This window comes from Marmota flaviventris, chromosome 17 (assembly GCF_047511675.1).
Source record: "Marmota flaviventris isolate mMarFla1 chromosome 17, mMarFla1.hap1, whole genome shotgun sequence".
NCBI classification, from domain to species: domain Eukaryota; kingdom Metazoa; phylum Chordata; class Mammalia; order Rodentia; family Sciuridae; genus Marmota; species Marmota flaviventris.
The window spans coordinates 76,701,067-76,720,885 of record NC_092514.1 but is presented as its reverse complement, the minus strand read 5'-3'; the positions used below and the strand labels follow the sequence as shown (position 1 = coordinate 76,720,885).

Here is a 19,819-nt window from a genome sequence, read left to right as displayed (position 1 = left end):
GCCAGGGACTGGAAGGAGGCGCCAGACCCAACTTGGTGCAATAAATAAAACTTTTATTCAAACAGTGAACTGCAGTACAGGGCACAACTCAGATTAAAAAAAAAAAAAAAAAAAGGAAAGGAGAAAGGAAAAATATCTCCAGCACTTTACATCTTCATACAGGTTGTGTGTGTTGTGTCTACATTCATCCATTGCGCATGGAATCCCCTGGATTTGAAATCTTTTAGCAAAATGGGACACGGAAGGTTCTTCGCACAGTCCAGGCTCTGGCTGTGCTCCCTTTAGCATCCTGGGCTGCCTGTGCCTGCAGCTGCGGCTTGCAGACACCACAGCCGCGTCCCAGTCCTCGGCAGTGTGCGGAGGCTCTGGCTAAACACCTCCGACAGGCCTGTCTGCAGCTTCGTGAAGGCTCCCAGCGGCCACAGGGCCCAGCCAGCTGCACCCTGGCTCAGCCACTCAGAATTTAGTGTGTGAAGATCAAAACCAGTAGCCACTGAGTCCAGTGTGCTTGCTTCTAAAGTCACCAAGACACACAGAGAGACGAGTGTTTAGGAGGAACGGGGCAGGGGCTGCCTGCTCTCCGCGGGGCGGGAGGCGCGAAGCGCCTGCCCAGAGCCCCCTGGGGTGGCCTTGCCAGACCAGCTGCGCATACCCTGCCCCTGCAGTCCGGGGGGGCCACAGGGAGCTGCGACTCCCTCGCAGGCTGGTTAAGGAAATGGCTTCCAAAAAACAGGAAGGGGTGGTCTCTGGAGGTCTTTGGAATGTCCTCGTGCGGCCAGGAGCGCCTGCTCTGGCCCCTGCTCCTGCCAGTGCACTGCGGGGGCAACACCACCCCACTACTGAGACGCCACACACTGCTCTGTGTACTCCTGTCCAGCAGTGTCCACCAAGGAAAGAGGCCCCTGCCTGGTCTGGTGGCCTAGCAGGGCAGGGCCTGGGGTTGTGGCCTCCCTCACAGGAGTGGCCAGCTTCCTCAGGAGGCCCCCCTGAGCTCAGCATGAGCCCCCTTTCTTGGTGTGGCCCTTGAAGGGGCTGGGTGGGCTGGGGCCTCAGGGCGGAGCCTCTGGGGCCCTGGAGCCTCTGTTCTGGGAGACCCAGTGCGCCAGGGGCAGATGCAGAGTAACAGTGCGGACACCGAGGCCATGCAGATCTTTTTTTCAGGAAAAAAAAAAGTCCTTTTCCTGTTTTTCATTTTTTTTTTTTTTTTTAAGGTTTTTCTTTTTCTCTGAGCTCTAGACCTGGCCCGTGGCGAGCCTCACAAAGGGGTGTGCGTCGCAGACACCGCAGGGCCAGGCAGCGGGCGAGGACACTACGCTGCTGCCCGGCCAGCAGGCCCCTCCTGGCAGTTTCTGCTTGAGGCTGGGGACACACGGGTGGGGGTGTGAGCGCGGGGGGCGCAGGGAGCAGCACCATGGACCCTGGGGGATCGCAGAGTCTGGGGTCACCAACCAAAAGGCGGGGGCAGGTGGGAAAAAAACAACCCAAGAACAAACCGACGAGAGCGGAGGAGGGAACCGGTGGAGGCGGGGGCTCTTCAGAGCAGCTGCCCGTGGTCAGCGTCCTCACACTGTGGACACCAGCGTGCCACTGCCACTGTGGAACAAAGTATAGGACAGCTGCCCAGGTGCGCACCACGCTAGCCAGAGGCAGCAGGCCCACCGCCGCCGGCAACAGCCTTCTCCATCAGCTCTGGCTGGCCAGAGCCTGGCCACCGCCTCAGGAGTGGGCAATGTAGAAGCCAAGACAGGAATGTGCCCTGTGGCGACCGAGGCTGCCCAGGGCTCAGGAGTCAAGGAGGCAGGCAGGCAGCCCTTTCTGACCCTGCTGGGGTGGACGGGGCCAGCCGGATGCCAGGGAGAAGGAGCAGGGCTAATACAGGGTCCTACTCTGGTGGAAGCTGAGCCCCAGCAGGGCTCCCCAGGAAGAAGAGACTCAGGTCCCAGCACCCCCATCGAGCCACTGGTGCACCCGCCCAGCCTCAACAGCCGTTCGAAAGCCCTTACCTGCTCATGGACCGCGCCCCGTAGTCCTCCAGACCCTGGGGAGGGAAGGCACATGGTCAGCCTGGGGATACAGGCCCCTGGCACTGTCCACAGGGACTTCTCTGCCCTGGGCTGAGACTGGGCTCTGGAGGCCCGCACTTGTCTCCACCCGTCTCTGGCTGCAGTGGCTGTGGGCATCCTGGAGCCCTTGGTTCCCCGTGGTGACATGGGAACCTCCCAAATTAACGGGACACCTTCTCATCTGGCCAGTGGCCTCCTGGACTCTGTGAGCTGTTGGCACATGAAACTACCTCCACACAGTGGGGCCTCCCTGAGAGCCAAGGCCCAGAAGGAACACTGGCCGTTCAGGTGGAGGACAAAAGGAGAGGCCAGGGCTCTCCGGCAGTCTTGGAAAACAGAGGGGCCTCTCACCAGGAGGCCAGACCTTAAGCAAGCGATGTGCAGAGGCTGGCCCTGGGGGTAGGTATGACCAAGGTGGGGACGATGGACGTGTGCCTGTAGAGGACATTGGGCAGGCAGAGGCCAGTGTGGGGGAGGGCAGCTGGTGAAAATGGGTACCTGGCCAGGAGCCTGGGCTGGCCTTGGGCCATTTGTCCCTCTGAGCCCCAAACCATAGCTTCCTAGAAATGTCTGATCCTGGGGAGACAACACTGTCTAGGTGGGAACACCCTGGGCGTGAGGCTGGGTGGGGATGGCTATGGACAGCTGTCTCACCTCTGCCAGCCTGGTCTGACCACTGGACATCAAAGGGTGGGTAGCCTCACCATCTTTGACTCTCCCAGCCTTGAATCAAAGCTGAAGACCACAGGGACATGAAGGTGAACTCCCTGCTTGGAGACTGGCCTGTGCCCAAGGCCCGTGGGCTTCCTGCTGTTGCCACATGCTCTAAGCATGGGCTCCAACACATGGACACCCTGAACAGAGCCACACCCACCTCCTGCCAGCGAACCACCCAGGGCCTAAGACTTCAGCCTCAAATGGCAACCTCTGGTCTCCAGTACTGGACGGCGTGACCCTCCAAGGCCACACTGACTGGAGGGTTCTGGTCCTATCTTGAGGGTTCAGGCAGCAGGAGCTCCTGGGACCACCTGAACTCTCTGGGAGAGGAGCCTGGGAATCTGTTCTTTCCTGACCCCCCGGGGGGGGGGGTCCTCCTGAGCAGTGCTGGGTGCCAGGACAGCCTCGAGGCCAGCCACTCTCAACCTGGTTACCACAGCTAGACCAGGAAAGGACAGCGAGCAGCCAAGGCTGGAAGAGGGGGCTGTGTGGGGTTGGCACCAGCAGTCACCTGTAAGATGTGTGGACACAAGTCCCAAACCACAGAGACGTCACCCCAGGCCAGCAGGGTAGGAGACCCAGACACTGCCCAGCACAGGCACCCGGCCCCTCAGGGGAGATTGGCATGGGGACGCCAGCCAAGGTCCCAGCACTCACCTGGGAGAAGGCAGGCACAGCCACGCTGTAGGGTCTCTGCTTGAAGGTGCCAGCTGTCTGGGTGGGGAAGGCCCGGGAGGACATGCCGTAGTCAGGGGGCGGGAGGGCCAGGTCGTCCTTGTCCAGGAGATTGCCAGTGCTGCTGCTCTTGCCCTGCTGGAGGCTGTGGGGGTGCAGGGCTCAGGGGAGGCCAGGCAGCCCGCAGCCCAGCCCCCACGGCCCCCCAGGGAGCCCAGCAATGTGGCTCTGGTGCCTTCACATGGCGCCCTCTCGCTGAGTCCTGCCAGGCTGCCCCAAGACCCGGCTGCAGCCTGCTAACCCAGTGGGCTTCCCTGCTGGCCTCCCTGCTTCAAAAGATAAACAGGGTACGGCCCCCACCATGATGGATCAGCCAAAGGCTGCCCACGCAGCCCCAGTGCCCTACCGCCCAGAACCCGTGGGGGCCAGGCCAGCCTCGAGGCCCCACCCCACCCACCTCACAGGCCTCAGAGGAGCAGTGGGACCTGTGATGGCAGAGGAGCGGGGCCCAGCCGCGCTCCGTGTGCTCCCACCACAGCACTCTCCAGGGCTGAAGACCAGGCGCCCCCATCTGCGGCCAGGGTGGCATGCTCACCTCATATGCAACCTGTCACTGCCGTCACTGTCCAGGACCCGGGTGTAAGAAAAGGGAAACCAGCCCCGCCTGGAAGAGAAGCCCCGGTGAGAGGATTCCCCGCTGCACCGTAGGTCTTCAGGCCAGCAAATGAGTGGCCTTCCAGCCTCTGCCAATCACCATCAGACTCCAAATCCCACCCATCTCCCAGCCTGGCTATGCCGGCTGTACCCTGGTCCCCCGGCCCACGCTGGATCCACACTCAGCCCTGAGGGCAAGATAGCTCTATGTCCCTCTCTGATGGACCCATGGCATAGCTGCCACCACCACAGGCTGGGCAGGGTCCCTGTGGCGTCCCAGGCACAGCTGTGCACCATCTGCCACATAGCCCCTTGCCAAGGCTCCAAAGCCAGAGAAGCCGCTGGAAGAGGAAGATGGGACCTCCTGTCCTCAGAGACCCCTCTCCTGGGCCATGGTTGCCCTTGAGCCAGAGCAGTGCCAGGACATCAGACCACCTCAGCTGTCTTGCCTCTTGCTATGACACACCTGGACCAAAGAGGCCCTGGGACAGGAGCCCCCAGGTGCAGCAAGAGTGGCATGTTGGCACAGGCTCTCCGCAAACAGGCATCATCTGTGATGGTACAGCCCGCAGGACATGGTACCACCACTGAGGCCGGGCCAGAGACGCAGGAGCACAAAGGCTGGGGGTCTCAGGCTGGTGGGAGACCACAGGCCTTGCCACCGGGAAGCTAGGAGTGCTACAGAATATATGCATCCAGAACACCACTCAGCATGCCAAACTGAGTGGCAAGGAAAGATGATGCAGTGGCAGAGGGGACTGTCAATGAAGAAAGCTGTGAAGGCTGCTGCCCCACGTGGGCAAGCCCCCGGGTTCACCTCATCCTAGGGGGACCTAGGACCTGGACCATCCATCCGTCCCAACAGAGAACCAGCACTGTGAGCACATCTGAGCCGCAGTGTCCCTGTGCTCACTAAGGGACCAGGGTGCCTGGAACCCACTCTCGCGCCCCTGGATACTCACATCTTGGTCTTCTCACTCTCGCCATAGTGCCAGCCGTCACGGGCCTCAGGCACCAGCAGGGTGATGAGATCGCCCTCCTTGAAGCTCAGCAGTGTGCTGTTGTCCCCAGCCGCGTGGGAGAAGATGGCTTTAACCCGCATGCGGCCATTGCGCTCCAGGCCGGCTGCCATGGAGCTGGAGCGTGGGAGAGTCTTGTTCTCAGCTGTTGGGACAGTGGGGGCCGGTGTGGGGGCTATCCATGGCAGAGGGAGCCTGTGGCATTAGCCAGGGTGCCTGAATGCCCTGGGCAGATGTGAGGTGCTACCGTGGCTGAAGGAAGCCCTCCTGAGCCCAGGGGCAGGGCTCTGCCTCCCTGCACACACGGCACTCCCAGGTCCACGCTGGGTAAGCCCCTGCAAGCACGCGCACAGGCCTCTGACAGCTCAGGGCTCAGGGCCTCCCAGGCCTGCCCCTCTCCTGGGCAGGGTCCCCGCCCAGCACCCTTGGGGCCTTACTGGTGGCGTAGCTGTTCTTCGGGGCCACGCTCTTGCGCACGGGGAGTGTGTTGGAGTAGGAGTCGCTGAGCTTGCTCTGCGACTGTGGGGGAGACAGGGGCTTGGCCTGAGCAGCCTTGCGGTCAGCCCAGGGGCTGTAGTCCTCGCTGTCTGGGCCTGTGACACCATTCATGATGGGTGCATTCTCCTGGGCAGACATCCGCTGGAGAGAACAGGAGGCAGGGGTGAGGTGTTATGGGGCCAGATGAGATAGCCCTTTGTGTCCCATGGGGGGTCCTGGGCTTGGCACACTGGGGTGTCCCTCAGAGAAGGGGCAGCCACCCAAGCAAAGGGGCCCACCCCCATGTCTGCACACTCCAGGAGGTCCAGGACTCACCCCCACAAATGGGGCCAGTTCAGGGGGCACCGGCAGGGGCTTGGCCCCAGGAATGGGGTCCGAGATGACCAGGTTAGACTTGGAGGCTGACAGGGCGCTGGGGAGGATGGAGCCGTTGCTGCTAGCCATTTGCTGCATCAGCTGGACGGCACGGTCTGGGATCTTGTTGGGGTCAGCACAGGCCTGCTGCCACAGCGGCAGCTTCTGGGCCAACAGGTCCTTGCCCTGAAGTGGAAGAAACAGGACAAGGAGGAACTCAGGCAGCCACAGGCTCCTTGTGGAGGGCAGAGCCCAGAGGCACTGAGCACCATCACACCACACGTGGTCTCCTTGCTGGCACCGACGGCTGCTCTTCATCAGGTGCCCCAGAGGGAGACAGGTCACCCGTGAAACATGGCCTTGTACAAAAAGGTCTACCATGGGCTGAGGTGTGGCTCAGTGGCAGAGTGCTCGCATGGCACCTGTGAGGTACTGGGTTCCATCCTCAGCACCACATAAAAAGAAATAAATAAAATGAAGGTACTGTGTCCAACTACAACTAAAAAGAAGTTGTTGGGGGGCCACCCAGCCGGGGCCTGGTGCACTATCACAAGCTGTGAAGGTGGGGAGCTTCAGGGTGAGAACCAACTGAGGCTAAATCCTGGGGAGACTCCCAGGGGCCTGGAGCAAGAAGTGGGCAGGGGGTTCACACAGCCGCCCCAGGACACGCGGCTCCTTCGTGGGCAGACCACGTGCCACTGGGGAAAGAACCACCAAGAGGCAGGAGAGGAAGCTGACTGGGGGGAGGGAGGGCCCAGTCTGGCCAGGCCTGGCTGCTGGAACTGAAGGAGAGGACAGTACTGGGGCTCACTGCTCCTGTTCCCCCCGGGGCCAGAGCCTGGCTCTGCCTCTGAAGGACACGGGTCTGCCTGGGATATGCCTGTGGGCATGACCACAGAGGGTGGACGCCGGGCAGGTAAGCCACAGGTGTTAAGCTAAGGTCTCCTTTAGGGAGTCCTGTGTAAGGACCTCCAAGGGTCTCGAGCAGGCCTCCAGGCTGCTGGCCCAGGCAGAGTTCTGCTCTCCATCCCTGATCCTCACAGGGCCTGGCCCCCACTAGAGGGCGCAGGCCACGGCCACTGTCGCCCTGCAAGCACCGCATAGCCCAGCTTGGCTCTGAGGCTGAGGCAGGGCAACCAGAGGCAAGTGGGAGGAGGCATGGCCAGCAATGTCCCCACCCCCTCCAGGGGTACAGATGCCACCTGTCCACAGCTGGAGCAGACCTAGGCAAGCGAGGATAGAAACCTCTGGAGGGAGTGGCATTTGTGTCCTTGAGGCCCCAGGCTACGGGGGCTAACGACATGGCTCTAGATGGTGTGTGTGTGCAAGCGTGTGATGGGCAGTGCACGTGTTGGTGTTCACTTGCGGCCCCCTTGGCATCTCCTTCACTTAGGGAACACAAGCAGGGTCTCCCCGGTGGGCTCAGCTGCCCAACAGGTCTTCTAAACTCTTGGAATGTTCCAGGGACATAATCGGAGTCCATCTCAGCTCTTGCAATGGACTATGGGCGAACCAGGGCCCCGGGAAGTCTGGTGCCTAGGCCTGACTCCCCTGGGGGATGCATCAGCCCTCCAGCCCTGTCCTTCAACCCCAGGTCATCCAAGGAGGAAGCCTACTGCAGCCCCTGAGGAAATCCATCCTTAGAGAACCCTCTAGCCGTTTCTGTTCAGCAAGGCTGGACTGGAGCCTAGGACTCAGAGCCTCCCAGGGAGAATCTCCCCACCCCTCAAGGAGCTGCGGAGTGTGGCCTAGTGGAAACAGGAGGGTGTGAGCCACAGGCAGTATGGGGCCTGGGAAGGAAGCAGGACACAGCATACCCAAGTCCCATCAGGACACCCCGTGGCTTGAGGGAAGAGAACAGGAGAGGTGAGGAGCCCTCTCAGAAGGACCATGTGACAGGTCCGACTCCCTATAGTAGTGTGAAGCAGGGGCGAGGCTACGAGCAGGGACCTGGGTGCAGCTGGGCAGGGCTCAAGACTGCTCAGGAAGAAAGGCACGGGCAGGTCTGGGTGGGTGACCAAGCCATGGCAGCTACTAGACATGGCCAGAAAGGCCCGGGGGTTTGTGGCATGGTCTTGGATGGCCAGGATCCCCTAGCCAGAGTCAGGGAGCCTTCCACACTGCAGGGGGCAGGGCCACAGGCCTAGAGACCATTCCCAGTTCAGTTAGAGGGGCCCCCAGGGTCAGAGGTGAAGGCACAGAGCCCATGCTGCAGGGTGGCCAAGCAGAGACCCCCCCACCCCACTGGGGAGTACTGTGGGCCACTGTCCAGTCTGCCACCAGCCCATGTCTCACCAAGAATGTTCTAGAAGGCCCCCCAAACGCATCCTCGAGCCCTCCTTAGTACCTGAGCTCTTGAAAAGCACCCAGCAATTTCTGATGTAGGTCTTCAAAATGTGCATATCCTTTGATCTGGTAATTCCCCCTCTAGAACTCTGTCCCCAGGAGAACAGGAGCGTGCAGGGATATTCTAAGTCAGTATCACTGGAGCACAGCTGGAGACACAACACTCCTCGACACGGCCCTATTTAGTTCACATCCACCAGTGGCCCAGCCACAAGCAAGCAGAGCTGGAGGCCCAGACCGCTCACCTTGGAGTGGTAGGCGGCAGAGTTCTTGGCCACGGCACACTGCTTCTCCACCAGGAAGCAGAACCTCCTCCGCTCCTCTGTGAGCGCCGTCTTGTAGCCATCAGACACGTAGTTCTCCAGCTCGCCCTGCTTGCTGCTGATGGCGTCGATGTACTGGGGGCATAAAGGAGAGAGGGCTGAGCCAGTGAGAACTCACGGTGGGCTGAATCCAGGCAGCCCCACGATGTAAAGGACAGGTCCTGTTCCCGCAAAGTGGAAGCTGAAATAGCTCGGCGTCAGGGCCACTCAGGACAACCGATGACCCCGTCCCCTGCAGCCACTCCTGGCATGCCTCTTCATGCCAACAGTGTGACCAAGGGTCCTGCCTCCTGCAGGGGACCCAGGCGGAGGGGTTCGGCTCGTCTCCTTGAGCCACATCTTGCGTATGAGTGGCAGGCCAGCCTCTTTGTGTGGCCTTGGCCATGGCACAGAAACGCACATGTGGAGCCACCCAGCATCCCAGCCCACAGGCATGGGGCTGCTGCTTTGTCCTCCTGCATCAGCCAGTGTTCCTCGAGCAGGAGGTGAGGACACCTGCAGTTAGGGGACACCAGGCAGCCTGCTGTGGGTGGGAAGACGCTCTGAGGCTCTTCTCCCACCAGGCCCCACCTGAGCAGGCCAGGAGTGGGGACAGAGAAGCCCTGGTGGCCTGTTCTGCCAAAAACCACATGGGAGAGAGTGAGAAGCCAGCCGTGGGGAGGAGAGAGAGGTGGCTGAGAGGAGTGAGAAACAGCGGGGGACAGGCAGGCCTTCCGACCTGAGCCCTGACAGGACACGTGCTCAAGAACAGGACGCATGTGGTTGCAGGGCCCTAACAGGGGAGGACGCCACCCATGACCTTGACCTTTCAGTTCAGTGTTACCCAGATGCCTACCCCTGGTGCCTCCTCCGGAGAGGCTGGGAATGTGTCCCGACATGGTGGCTTGGAAAACCCCTCGGCCTCAGAGGTGCTCTGGGCTCAGGAAAGACAGGCGGTGAAGCCACACCACAGAACCCACAGGAGCCAGCAGCACCCCCACCCCAATCCAAAGACCCAGCCCTCCGTACGCCCCAGGGGCTATGAATGTGGCTCCAGCTACCAACACCTGTCCTGCCCCAGCTGTTGTGTTTCCTGGGGGACCGGTAATCCAGCTAGGAAGAGTGCTTGACAAAAAAACACCCCAACCCCAAGTTGAACCTCACCCAACCAGCCTCCAAGACCCCAAGGCTGCACACACCAGGACGAAGGGTCTCCCAGAAAAATGTGAGCATGGAGAAGTCGATTCAGAGAGACGGTCCAACAGGGGCTGGGGGTGTGGGCAGGCCAGTCTCTCACTTGAAGAAGGTTCTGGAGGTGGGTGCAGGGATGGTCAGTGTCAGTAAGAAGGTGCTTCACAGCCCTGAACTGTACACTTAAGAGTGACTAAGGGATGTATATTCCATTATAATTTTTTAGAAAAATAGTTATCAATGGACCTTTATTTATTTATATGTGGTGCTAAGAACAGAACCCAGTGCCCCACACATGCCAGGCAAGTGCTCTACCATGAGCTGCAACCCCAGCCCTGCATTACAATTTTAAACAATCTTAAAAACCAGTACAAGCAAACCCACCCCAGAGAGGCCACTGGGCACACAGTGCAGGGCACTGTCAGGGCAGGATCTGGGGGGAAAGCCACGAAAGGAAGGAGCACAGGGGCCAGCAGGGGGCACTGAGCCCAGGCCCCAGCCCTGTAGGCGCTTTCCCCGAGGAAGTGACAGGCACCCAGCCCCAGGGCTCTCTACCCCAGTCCCTTGGGGAGGAGTGCATCCACCTCTCCGACTTGTCTGCTATGCCTTCCATGACCTGGTTGGCAGGGATGTGCCCGAGGCCTGGTAGTGTGCGGCACTAGCACAGGGGCCATGGCTGACCTCCTGCAGTTCCTAATCCAACAATCTAAAGCGACCACCTCAGTCTCCTGGAGCTCAACCTGGCCTTATGTCAAGTGTCTTCGGTGCGCCAGGTCCTTAGGGGCTGGGGGAATTAATGAAGACAGCAGAAATTTCCAGCACGAAACACCACAGGCCTGTGGGTGGAGGTCAGGGTCTCTAAAGCCCCTGAGGTGGGTGCCCAGACCCCTCCCCTCCCACTCAGGCTTCCCGAGTGCCTGTCTCAGCTCACCTCCTACGACCACCCCACTGGAGCCGGCCCGCTGCCCACCCGACAGCTGCCTGCCCCTGCTCCAGAGCCTGACCAGGCCTAGAGCTGCCCAGTGGCTTCTACAGCATCACTTCCTGTCCTCCAGCAGGGGGCAGGCCCCGCCACGAGGGGCGCCTCCCGTCTGACTCACAGCCTTGCCTCATGTTGACGCAGCGGAGCCCGTGGGCGAGGGGATCCAAGAGCAGGCTGTTCCCTTGGCGCCTCTCCACACTCGGCTCAGCTTGGGGGTGGGGAGGAGCCCAGCTGGGTGTGGGCCTGTCCCCAACGTGGCCACCAAGGCACACTTCTGACTGCCAGCGTGAGCGGGACAATGTGTCCCAAGGTCCAGGCCTGCCCAGGGCTGACACTGAACACAGACCCCTGCACTGAGCGCAGCCCTCCCCTCTGGAGGGCAACTGAAAGGGCCTAAAGTGGCTGCCTCGTCACCTCCACCACCAAATCCAGGCCACATCCCAAGGAACAGGCTGTGGTCCTCCCAAGTGGCCGCAGGGCCTGCCGGTTGGGACACAGGCTGGCAGGCGGGAAGCAAGATGCCTGGACGCCAAGTGAGGGCCTGGGGCCTGACCAAGCTGCTGCCTCTGGCTACGCAACACACGGGATCAGCACCTCCTACCCCTGCTCCAGAGCCTCTATGCACGCAGAGGCACCCTCTCCAGGCAGCAGGAGAACAGCACCCCAGGGGTGGCCCAGGACTCCAGGAGCCACAGAGGAGGGTGCCCAGGTCAGCCCAGGTCCTTTCCCAAGCTTCAAGTAGAGGAGCCTGGACAGGGAGAGGTACACACCAGCACCAGCCTGTTGCCACCTGGAAGATCCACTTGCCCCGCCCCATAAAAAGTCTGTTGGGGACTTTCATGTTTCAACCTGGCCACAAAGAGGGCACCTGCCCTGGTTCTGAACTCACACCACAGAGCCGCCTGGCTTGACAGGCAGCTCTTAAGTGGACAGCTCGGGAGTGTACAAGGTTCCCAAGGGAGAGGATGGGAATCCCAACGCCATCTGTCCTCAAGCTACCATGTACCCCTCCAGTCCCGGAGACTGCTCTACTCGTAGCCAGGCCTGGAGGACGGTTGCACCCAAAGCCCAGGCCAGAGGCGGGTCAGCATGAGACCCAGAGCCCTGGAGGGCAGCTGAGGTGCTAGCGAAAGGAAAAGCCGGGAGAGGACGCCAGCGCCGTGCCCCACGCCCTCGCGTCCAGCGAGCCACTGTCTACGGGGACTCTGGAGAAGGAAGGGCACTGCTTGGAATGGTTACCCCAGCACAGAGGACTAAGCCAGGACACGAGACCCCTGGGTCCTTCGCCCCAGGAACAGCACCTTCCAAGCCAAGGCCCCGGAGCCGGCCCGCTGCCCACCCGACAGCTGGTTTCTGGGTTTGTAGGCTGGGGCTGCCCCTGCACAGCAGCCCTCGACTCCCTGTGTGCACACAGGCACTGGCCTCATTAGCAGGGTCTGGCAGTCTGTGGTGTCGGGAGGGACTGGTGCTTATTTTTGAGATTTCCACCTACTCAGGAGCCTGAGAAGGGCTGGAGCCACACAGGTCACAACCAGGAGCTCAGGAAGGGGAGACAGCAAGCAGCACTGTGGTGGGGGCTGCAGGAACTCCAATACTGCCCATGGATCCCACTGCCTAGGGGAGCAGTCCCTGAGCCACCTGCCCAGGGCCAGCTAGGAGGGTCACAAGGACATGGGGCAGTTGCCTGCTTCAGCCTCCTGTGAGTAGTCAGCTGCTCTGGGGCCCTGACATGGCACCTGGGCTGCAGCATAGTTAGGCCCGCGAGCAACACTCCGCGCTCCTGTCTAGGAACAGCCAACTCTCCTGACCTCCTTTTCCAGGCTACCTCGTCATGGAGGTCACCACTTTGCTGGGAAGATCCTGGAAATCTAGGCCAGGGAAGAAGTGTGGCCTCCTGAGGAGGGCAGGGAGAGGAAGGAGGTAGCGGCCACCAAGGGGCTCCCAGCTGCTCTGCCCCAAGGCCATGCCCTGTGTGTCGAGTGCCCGTCTCCTGGACCGTGCACATAACAGAACACAGCCTGGGCCTGCCGTGCTCATAGTTCAGCCACTTAAAATGGCAGGAGCCCGTCCCTCAGAGGCCAGGTCTCCCAGTCCCCTCCCTGCTGCTCCTTGCTGAGCTGGGTGCTATGGTGACAGCACTGCAGAAACGCCCAGCCGAAAGCACCAAGACCACGGTGCGCGCCCACTTAGTCACCCGGGCACAGCAGCCCTGTAATCCCGGAAGACAGACGGGATCAGAATGTGCACCCTCTTCTCGCAGAGCGCGCGGTGACTCAGATGGGGGAAGGGCATTCTGGAAAACTCTGAAGCCCTGTGGTTCACCTTATCTGAAGCTGTGGCGGCCTCACCCCATTTCTCCAATTCCTGGGCTGCCCCTGAAGGCCTCCTGCAGCTCACGGGCATCACCCAGGGCTCAGCGGCTCCAGCGTGGAGTCACTGGGGGCCTGCTCTGCCGCCAAGGGCTCCCCTGTTCTGAAAGGGCCTGCACTCAGGTCAGTGTGTGATGCTGGAGTACTGGGCCACAGGCAGCAGCGCAGCAGGTGGCTCCAAGGGCTGCAGGCGCTCAGCTCAGCCCACACGGCTCAGGGCCACACAGACAGGGCTGAGCAGGGGGCCGTGCTCCTGCGTGCAGGCTGGCAGTGGAAGGGCTGGCCATTCCACTCTGTAACATTGTTGAGGGCCAGAAATCTAATCTCTGAGTCATCTGGGACAGGCGGGTTAGAGGAGGCCATGGGGGCAAGACCCCCACGATGGTACCAGTGGTTAGAGGAGAGCTGGCACACTGGCTCCACCTGACGCCACAGCAAGGCCTCATCCAGTGCCAGTGCTGTGCTCTTGGACTTTCCAGCCTTCAGAACCGGGAGTTAAACAAATCCCCATTCTTTCAATTACCTGGCCTCAGGTGTTCAGTTATAGCAACAGAAAGCCGACTCAGGCAAACGTGTTACGGGAACACACGAGGTGGGAGCACAGCGCCGTTGGCAGACCTCAGGGGCCCACAAGCTCTGCGGTCCCCATGTTCCTGGGGAAGCATCCAGAACTTTATCAGACCACAAGGGATATTCAGGAGCAGCAGGTCCCAATCACCACCCCCCATGGTGTCCCAGACACACAATGCCAAGACACCCCGCCCAGCACCGCACACGCCCAGAGCCATAGGAGGGAGCACGGCCTCCTGTCCACACCTGCAACACACTGCCAGGCCTGAGGCTCACAGACCAAGGTGTCCCTAAGGGCCAGGTGAGGCGTGGCTCCAATGTGCACGTGGCCCAGCCCTGAGAGAAGCAGAGTGCTCCCTCCCTGGCTGCCTAGTCCTCCAGGAGATCAGGGTGGTCTGTGGTTTCTCACACTCTATTTCTCTCCAGCAAGGACCCCAGGCCACAGGCGATCTTACTCCACAGAAGGGTGGCTCCTACCTCCTCACAGCGAGTGACTGTCCAGACTGCTCTGCAGAGACGGTCCTGCTGTGGAGTAGGCTGCCCCATCACTCTTGCCGCGGGCCCAGCCCCCACTACCATCTCAGAAGATCGCATCTCATCTTTGCTTTGTTAATCACACACCCCTTTAAATAGAGCAAGTCTCTCTCTCAGGCCACAATCAGGGAGTTTGGGCCTAAAGCACAAAAAACCAGTACAGGGGACACAACTGAGGACCCTGGAGGAGCCCAAGTCATCTGACCAGCTCCCATGTCCTGGCCAACAGGGGAGGGGACAGTTTTCCAGGACCCAGGGACCCCCACCCCAACAGCCTCTAGGGCAGGCATCCCACCCTGGACATGGGACCACTCCCCGGCTCTCACATGGCCAGTGGCAAGTGCTGTACCTGCCTACCCTTTCCACACTGTCTTGGAGGGGACAGTGAAGACTGACCTAGGCAGGGAACCTGGTACCCTTACAGCAACAGCATCCTCCACCTCAGCCCAGGAAGGCCCCAGTGGGTGGGGTGGGGCAGGTCCCTACGAGCACCAGAAGCTCCAGGGACTGGGATGCCCAAGAAGCCCACCAGGTGGGTCAAGCAGGGCTGTTCCAGGGCCTGTGCACCCTGGGCTCAGCTGCAGGGCCAGCTGATACCTCAGGTCATTCCAAGCAGGGTCAGGCCACCCCATGCCTGCTTCTGGCTCGTCCATCTCCCTAGGTTCCCATGTGGCTCGGGGGCCCAACGTGGGGTCTTAGCTGCCCTTCCCTCAGTGCCCAGAGCCTGTCATGGATGAGGGAGGACAGGCCCTACTGCACCACACCCCAGGGCACACTGCGAGGCGGCGTGACCGCAGACTCCCTACAGCCACAGTGCCCTCGGCCTGGCTGGGGGTGTCACCTCACCCAGCGGCTGCTACCTGTGCTCAGGTCCATTTGCAGGAGAGCCAGGCTGGGGGAGGGATCAAACGGGATAGAAACATACTCAGGAGAAATCTGACCCTGAAAGCTCTGCAGGGGGACCTGCACCAGAGGCCTGGCTCCTCCTGGTGCAGGCTCCCCAAATGCTGGGAGGGGGACCCTGCTGAAGGGGAGGCAGAATGGGAGCCCTGGAGACACTGGCCAGGTGGGGACTGTCAGCCTGCCAGAGGCACTCGGGGGCTCTGAGAACAGTGGGGCAGTGTAACATCCCTGAGGGAGACACAGGCTGGCCAGGTGAGGAAGGGGCTCTGGAGAGGTAGGGTGGGTTACAGGCGGTCAGGGAGGAGAAGGGGAGACCATGGGTGCAGGTGTGACCTGCCCTATCCCATGGTGGGCATCTTGGTGCAGAGGAGGCCTGGCTTCCCCAAAGCTGACACTACCCACCAGAAGGACCCTGCCTGCACCAGACTAGCCTGGCCACCAGTCCTGAAGAGAACCAGACACTCCCTTCTCCCACCTGGGCTGCAGCTGGTGTCCAGGGAGATCCTTAGCCCCATGGCCAGCCTGAGTCATGGCCCCTCTTGTCCTGCCCTGGCTTCCATCTGCAGGTGGGACACAAGCACACCCCTTCTCCACCCCAAGAGAAGGCACCTTCTCCACCCCAAGAGAAGGCACAGACTGGGCTCACTCTGAGGCCTGTTCTGTCACTTCCAACCTACTGGACACAGAGTGTCCTTTGCCCTTTGGGGGTCCACCATGCCCCAGGAGAGTGCCCCATGCTCCACGTGGTCAGGCTCCTCCCTCAGCCTGGACAGCTGGCCTGGTAGTGACGGAGTAGCCGGGGAGTGAAGCCCGGGGTGGGGCAGGGTGACCGCAGGCTGTGGGTGTCTTGCTCACGCCCTCCTCTTATGTAAAACTCTCCTGTCCCAGTTAGCGCCCCAAATGCTCCTGGGCTCCTGCTCCCTGACCTATAATTTAAAGAGCTCTTTTTGTGGAAATCCCAGCACGCGCTGTCTCGAGCATCTGCTGAGTGTGGCTGCGGAGCTCCTGGTCTTGCTGCCTCTCTGGGCAGGGACTGGGTGACTTCAGGCCCCAGGCAACTTCACCAGTTCCTTCACCAGCCTGGGCAGCAACCACGCTCTGGGCCTGGCCTGCCCGCAGTCCAGTGAGGGCCACAGGCCTAGCTACTGTTGCATGTGTACAAGGCTCTGGCAGAGTCCAGCAGCAGAAAGGCTGTTGGGAAAGCAGCACTTGTTGGGGCCCTCTGCCACGTGGGTACCCCCAAAGACACAGAGCTGCTCCCCCATGAGCCCCTGAGCTCAGCCCCAGGACCTCCCTGGTGATTTTCTGCTCTCAGGAGCCCCTGAACCCAGGTTGCAGAGGCCAGAAGGACGTCACGGCTAGCACCAGGCTCCAAGCATCCCAGTGACCTCAGAGATGATTCTCAAGACACACAGTCATGCTGCAAGGGTACACAGAGGACCATACCCGACTACACACTACCACTGCTCCTCCCATTGGCCTATAGCCTGTGGTATACCTAACGAGACCAGGGTGGCCAGGACTCAGGCGGCCTGGTTCCTAAGCCTCCACCTCCACCAGCAGTGACCATGGCCAGCATAGGCTCAGGCTCCAGCACTGCTCAAGCACCCCAGGGTGACCCTGTGCCAGCCACGAGACCTCTCATACACAGATGTCCTTACCACCTGCCTTGCTGCCCACAGTCTGTACCATGGCTAGGCCCCCTTATGTCTGAGAGATAATGGGGACACAAAAGGGCATCTCATGGACATGAGGAGGGGGCCTCTGTGGGGGGGGAGTGACTGGGGAACTGAGTGGAAACCTCTACTTATCTGCTATACACACCCCAGGCGCAGGATGGGCCAGGTCACTCCAGGGCCTGGGGTCACCACCACTCCCAGTGGTCCAGTTGTCCCACCTTCCTAGTTAGCTCTAGGAAGTAGTCCCAGGGGCCCAAATAGGATAGCATCCAGCTGCCACCCCAGCAACTGGGTGTGTGCACCTTGGCCTCCCCAAACCTGCTTCAGGGGTGAGAACCACTGTTCATGTCAGGGGTGACCCCACAGGCACACCGGACATGGTGGCTCCATTGGCACAGAGCAAGCAGGTCTAAGGGCTGCAGCACCCCAAGGGCCAGGCAGGGTCTCCGGGATGGTGCAGGGAACAGCCCTCTGGCTGGAGACTGCCCCAGCAGGGCCCTGTGGAGGCCTTGGCCACTGGGCCTCCCTGTGGGCAGCTGGGAAGCACTCAGAATCTTTAACAAAGGGGAAAACATGGGGAGAAGGTCTCTGAAAAGCTGTACTTCCACATGGAAGGAAAGGTCCTCTCCCTGGTAACAAGGACCTGCGGGGGTCTCAGACCCACAAAAAGCGGTAAAAGGCCAGCCCAGAGGGACAGGGTCGGCCTGGCGGAGGGGCAGAGCCTGAGGGGGGGCTGCACAGGGGGTGGGGCTAGGATGTGTCCTCCCTTCAGAAGGGGAAGGTGCTGCTGCTGCAGTGAAAAGCCCCAGGGCCCTACCCAGCCCCCAGCGGTCACCCTAAAGCAGAAATCAGGCCCTGGCCAGATTTACAAAGGCACTGAGAGCCAATAGGAGTGCCCCAGGGCAAAGGTCCCAAAGCAGCTCCCTGACCAGCTCAGAGGGACACAGGGGAGCTGTACACCAAGTACCCCCATCTTCCTTCTCAAACTCAGACTCCAAGGGCTCCCTGGCCTGGCCACTTGGGCTTCTGCAAAACTGGGGTCAGGTGACGCTGCTCAGCAGGACCCTCTGCTTCCACCCTTAGAAATCCCATGTCAGGGTGGAGTGGGCAGCTGAGTGGAGCGCCTACCTAGCTGGTACGCATAGGGCCTGGGGTTCTGTCCGGCAGCACAAAATAAAAAGAAAAGAACTGAGACTTGTAGGTCATCAACTCTGTGGTCAGCCTGTGCCAGTGCTGTAGAAAGGCAGGACCCATCCCGTCCTGGAGCGCCTCAGCCATCCAGGGAAGACCACAGAAACCAGACACCTGGCTACTTTTCGTAAAGAGGCAAGAGAAAACTTTTGAGAAGCAGAAGACGGGGAGATCTGGGAGAGACGTGACGCCGGGGGGGGGGGATGTGTGTGTGTACGTGGGGACAACACAGGCCCTTCCCGCCCTGCTCAGAGGAAACACACAGGCCAGAGCGTCCCCCCCAGACATGGGAACTGAGGCTCAGAGAGGATCCAGAGGATGTGCCCAGTTGAAGACAGGCCAGCCTGGGGCCATCTGCAGCGCTTGGAGAGGGCAGTACCAGGCAGACAGGGCTACTGCGTTTGGAAGCTGGGGTGGCTCGGGACGAGCCTCGTGGCAGGGCAAACAGGGAGGCACACAGCTGTACCGAGCAGACAGACAAAGGGGCAGCTTCACACCTGGGAGGAAAGGTCAGCACTGGACATCTATCTCTATGGAGAGGCACCACGAGGCCAAGCCCTCACGAGCGTGGCTGAGGCAGGCAGGGGAGAGCCCCTCCAGCGGGCCGCTGGGCCAGAGGTGGAGCTGGCTGATCTGCAGACCCAGCACTTGGCCCCTCACACTGGGCTCTACCCCTACCAGCTGCTCCAGAAGCCACTCTCTCCACAGGGGCAGGAGCACCACCAGCCAGAGGCCACCATCCTTACCAGATGCCCCAGCACTCAGCTCCTGCCCGTCAGGACGGACAGCCTGGAGCAGCAGCAGCACATCTCCACTCTCCAGGCCTGCTCGACAGGCACCACGAGCACTTACTGTGGGGGGGACACAGTAGGTACAGCCACCAGGGCGACCCCACCACGGCAGCTTCAGTTCTGGCGTCACACAGGCTGCTCCTGGTGCCGAGGACATCCTTGCTGGCAGCTGGAGCCACCCTGTTTGTACAGCCACCCATTTTACAGATCCTACTTTTACACCCAAGAACGTTCAGCCACGGGGCTCAGGCAGGACTAGGTGTCCCTCGGGTCACATCTGTGCCCAGCCCCCAGTAGGTGAGCCCAGGCAGCCCACATGGGAAGGAGGCACCAGAATGGTCCTGGAGCAGACCTCCCCAAGGCTGGGCGCGCCAAGGCTCACAGTCTGCAAGGAGCAACGGCCTCTGGGCGTGATGGCGCAAACCAGGCACTCGGGAGGCCGAGGCAGGAGGAGCACAAGTTTGAAGCCAGCTCGCCAACTCAGTGACACTCTGTCTCAAAATAAAAAATGAAAACGGCTGGGAATGTAGCTCAGTGGCACAGCACCCCCGTTTCCATCCCCAGTACTGGGGGGGCGGGGAAGGGCCTCGCCCGCTGCATAGATGAGAGGCCAGTGAGATGCAGTGGAGGGGCAAACCTACCTCGGGGCTTGTGGGCGGAAGTCCAATCAGTCAGAACATGCAGAACAAGGCACTCCAGCCACAAGGCAGGGTGGTGCTGTGGGCAGTGGAAGGAGGCAGGACGTGGGGTGACTGCTGATGGGCTTGGAGTGTGTGTGCGACCAGTGAGCTGCAGCTACCACCTTTTTTTTTTTTTTGAGACAGGGTCAAGTTGCCCAGGTTGGCCTTGAACTTGTGGTCCTCCTGCGTCACTGGGATTACGGTGTGCACTGCTGTGTCTGGCCAGGGCATGGGACTCCTCCTAGGTGGTGGAAATGCCCTGAGCTGCCTGTGGTGATGGTTGCACAACTCTGCAGATGTG

At 60.9% G+C, this 19,819-nt stretch overlaps 1 protein-coding gene across 8 annotated transcripts in view; it reads right to left on the bottom strand.

Moving 5' to 3' along the window:
• Baiap2 (BAR/IMD domain containing adaptor protein 2) overlaps positions 1-19,819 on the bottom strand; it is a 65,207-nt gene that overhangs the window by 5,945 nt on the left and 39,443 nt on the right. For 7 of the 8 annotated variants that reach the window (XR_003585410.3, XM_071602937.1, XM_027955592.3 and 4 more), the window contains exons 7-13: positions 8,572-8,724; positions 5,942-6,166; positions 5,566-5,767; positions 5,072-5,273; positions 4,051-4,119; positions 3,438-3,600; positions 2,004-2,038 (exon numbers count right to left, since the gene is read on the bottom strand). Coding sequence is in view for 7 of the 8 variants with exons in the window: in XM_071602937.1 (XP_071459038.1) it covers positions 2,004-2,038; positions 3,438-3,600; positions 4,051-4,119; positions 5,072-5,273; positions 5,566-5,767; positions 5,942-6,166; positions 8,572-8,724 (1,049 nt within the window). In the remaining variant the exon portion in view is untranslated. Of the gene's footprint in view, positions 1-36; positions 1,594-2,003; positions 2,039-3,437; positions 3,601-4,050; positions 4,120-5,071; positions 5,274-5,565; positions 5,768-5,941; positions 6,167-8,571; positions 8,725-19,819 lie in introns of those variants that run through there. The other variant, XM_027955591.3, reaches the window with a different exon arrangement.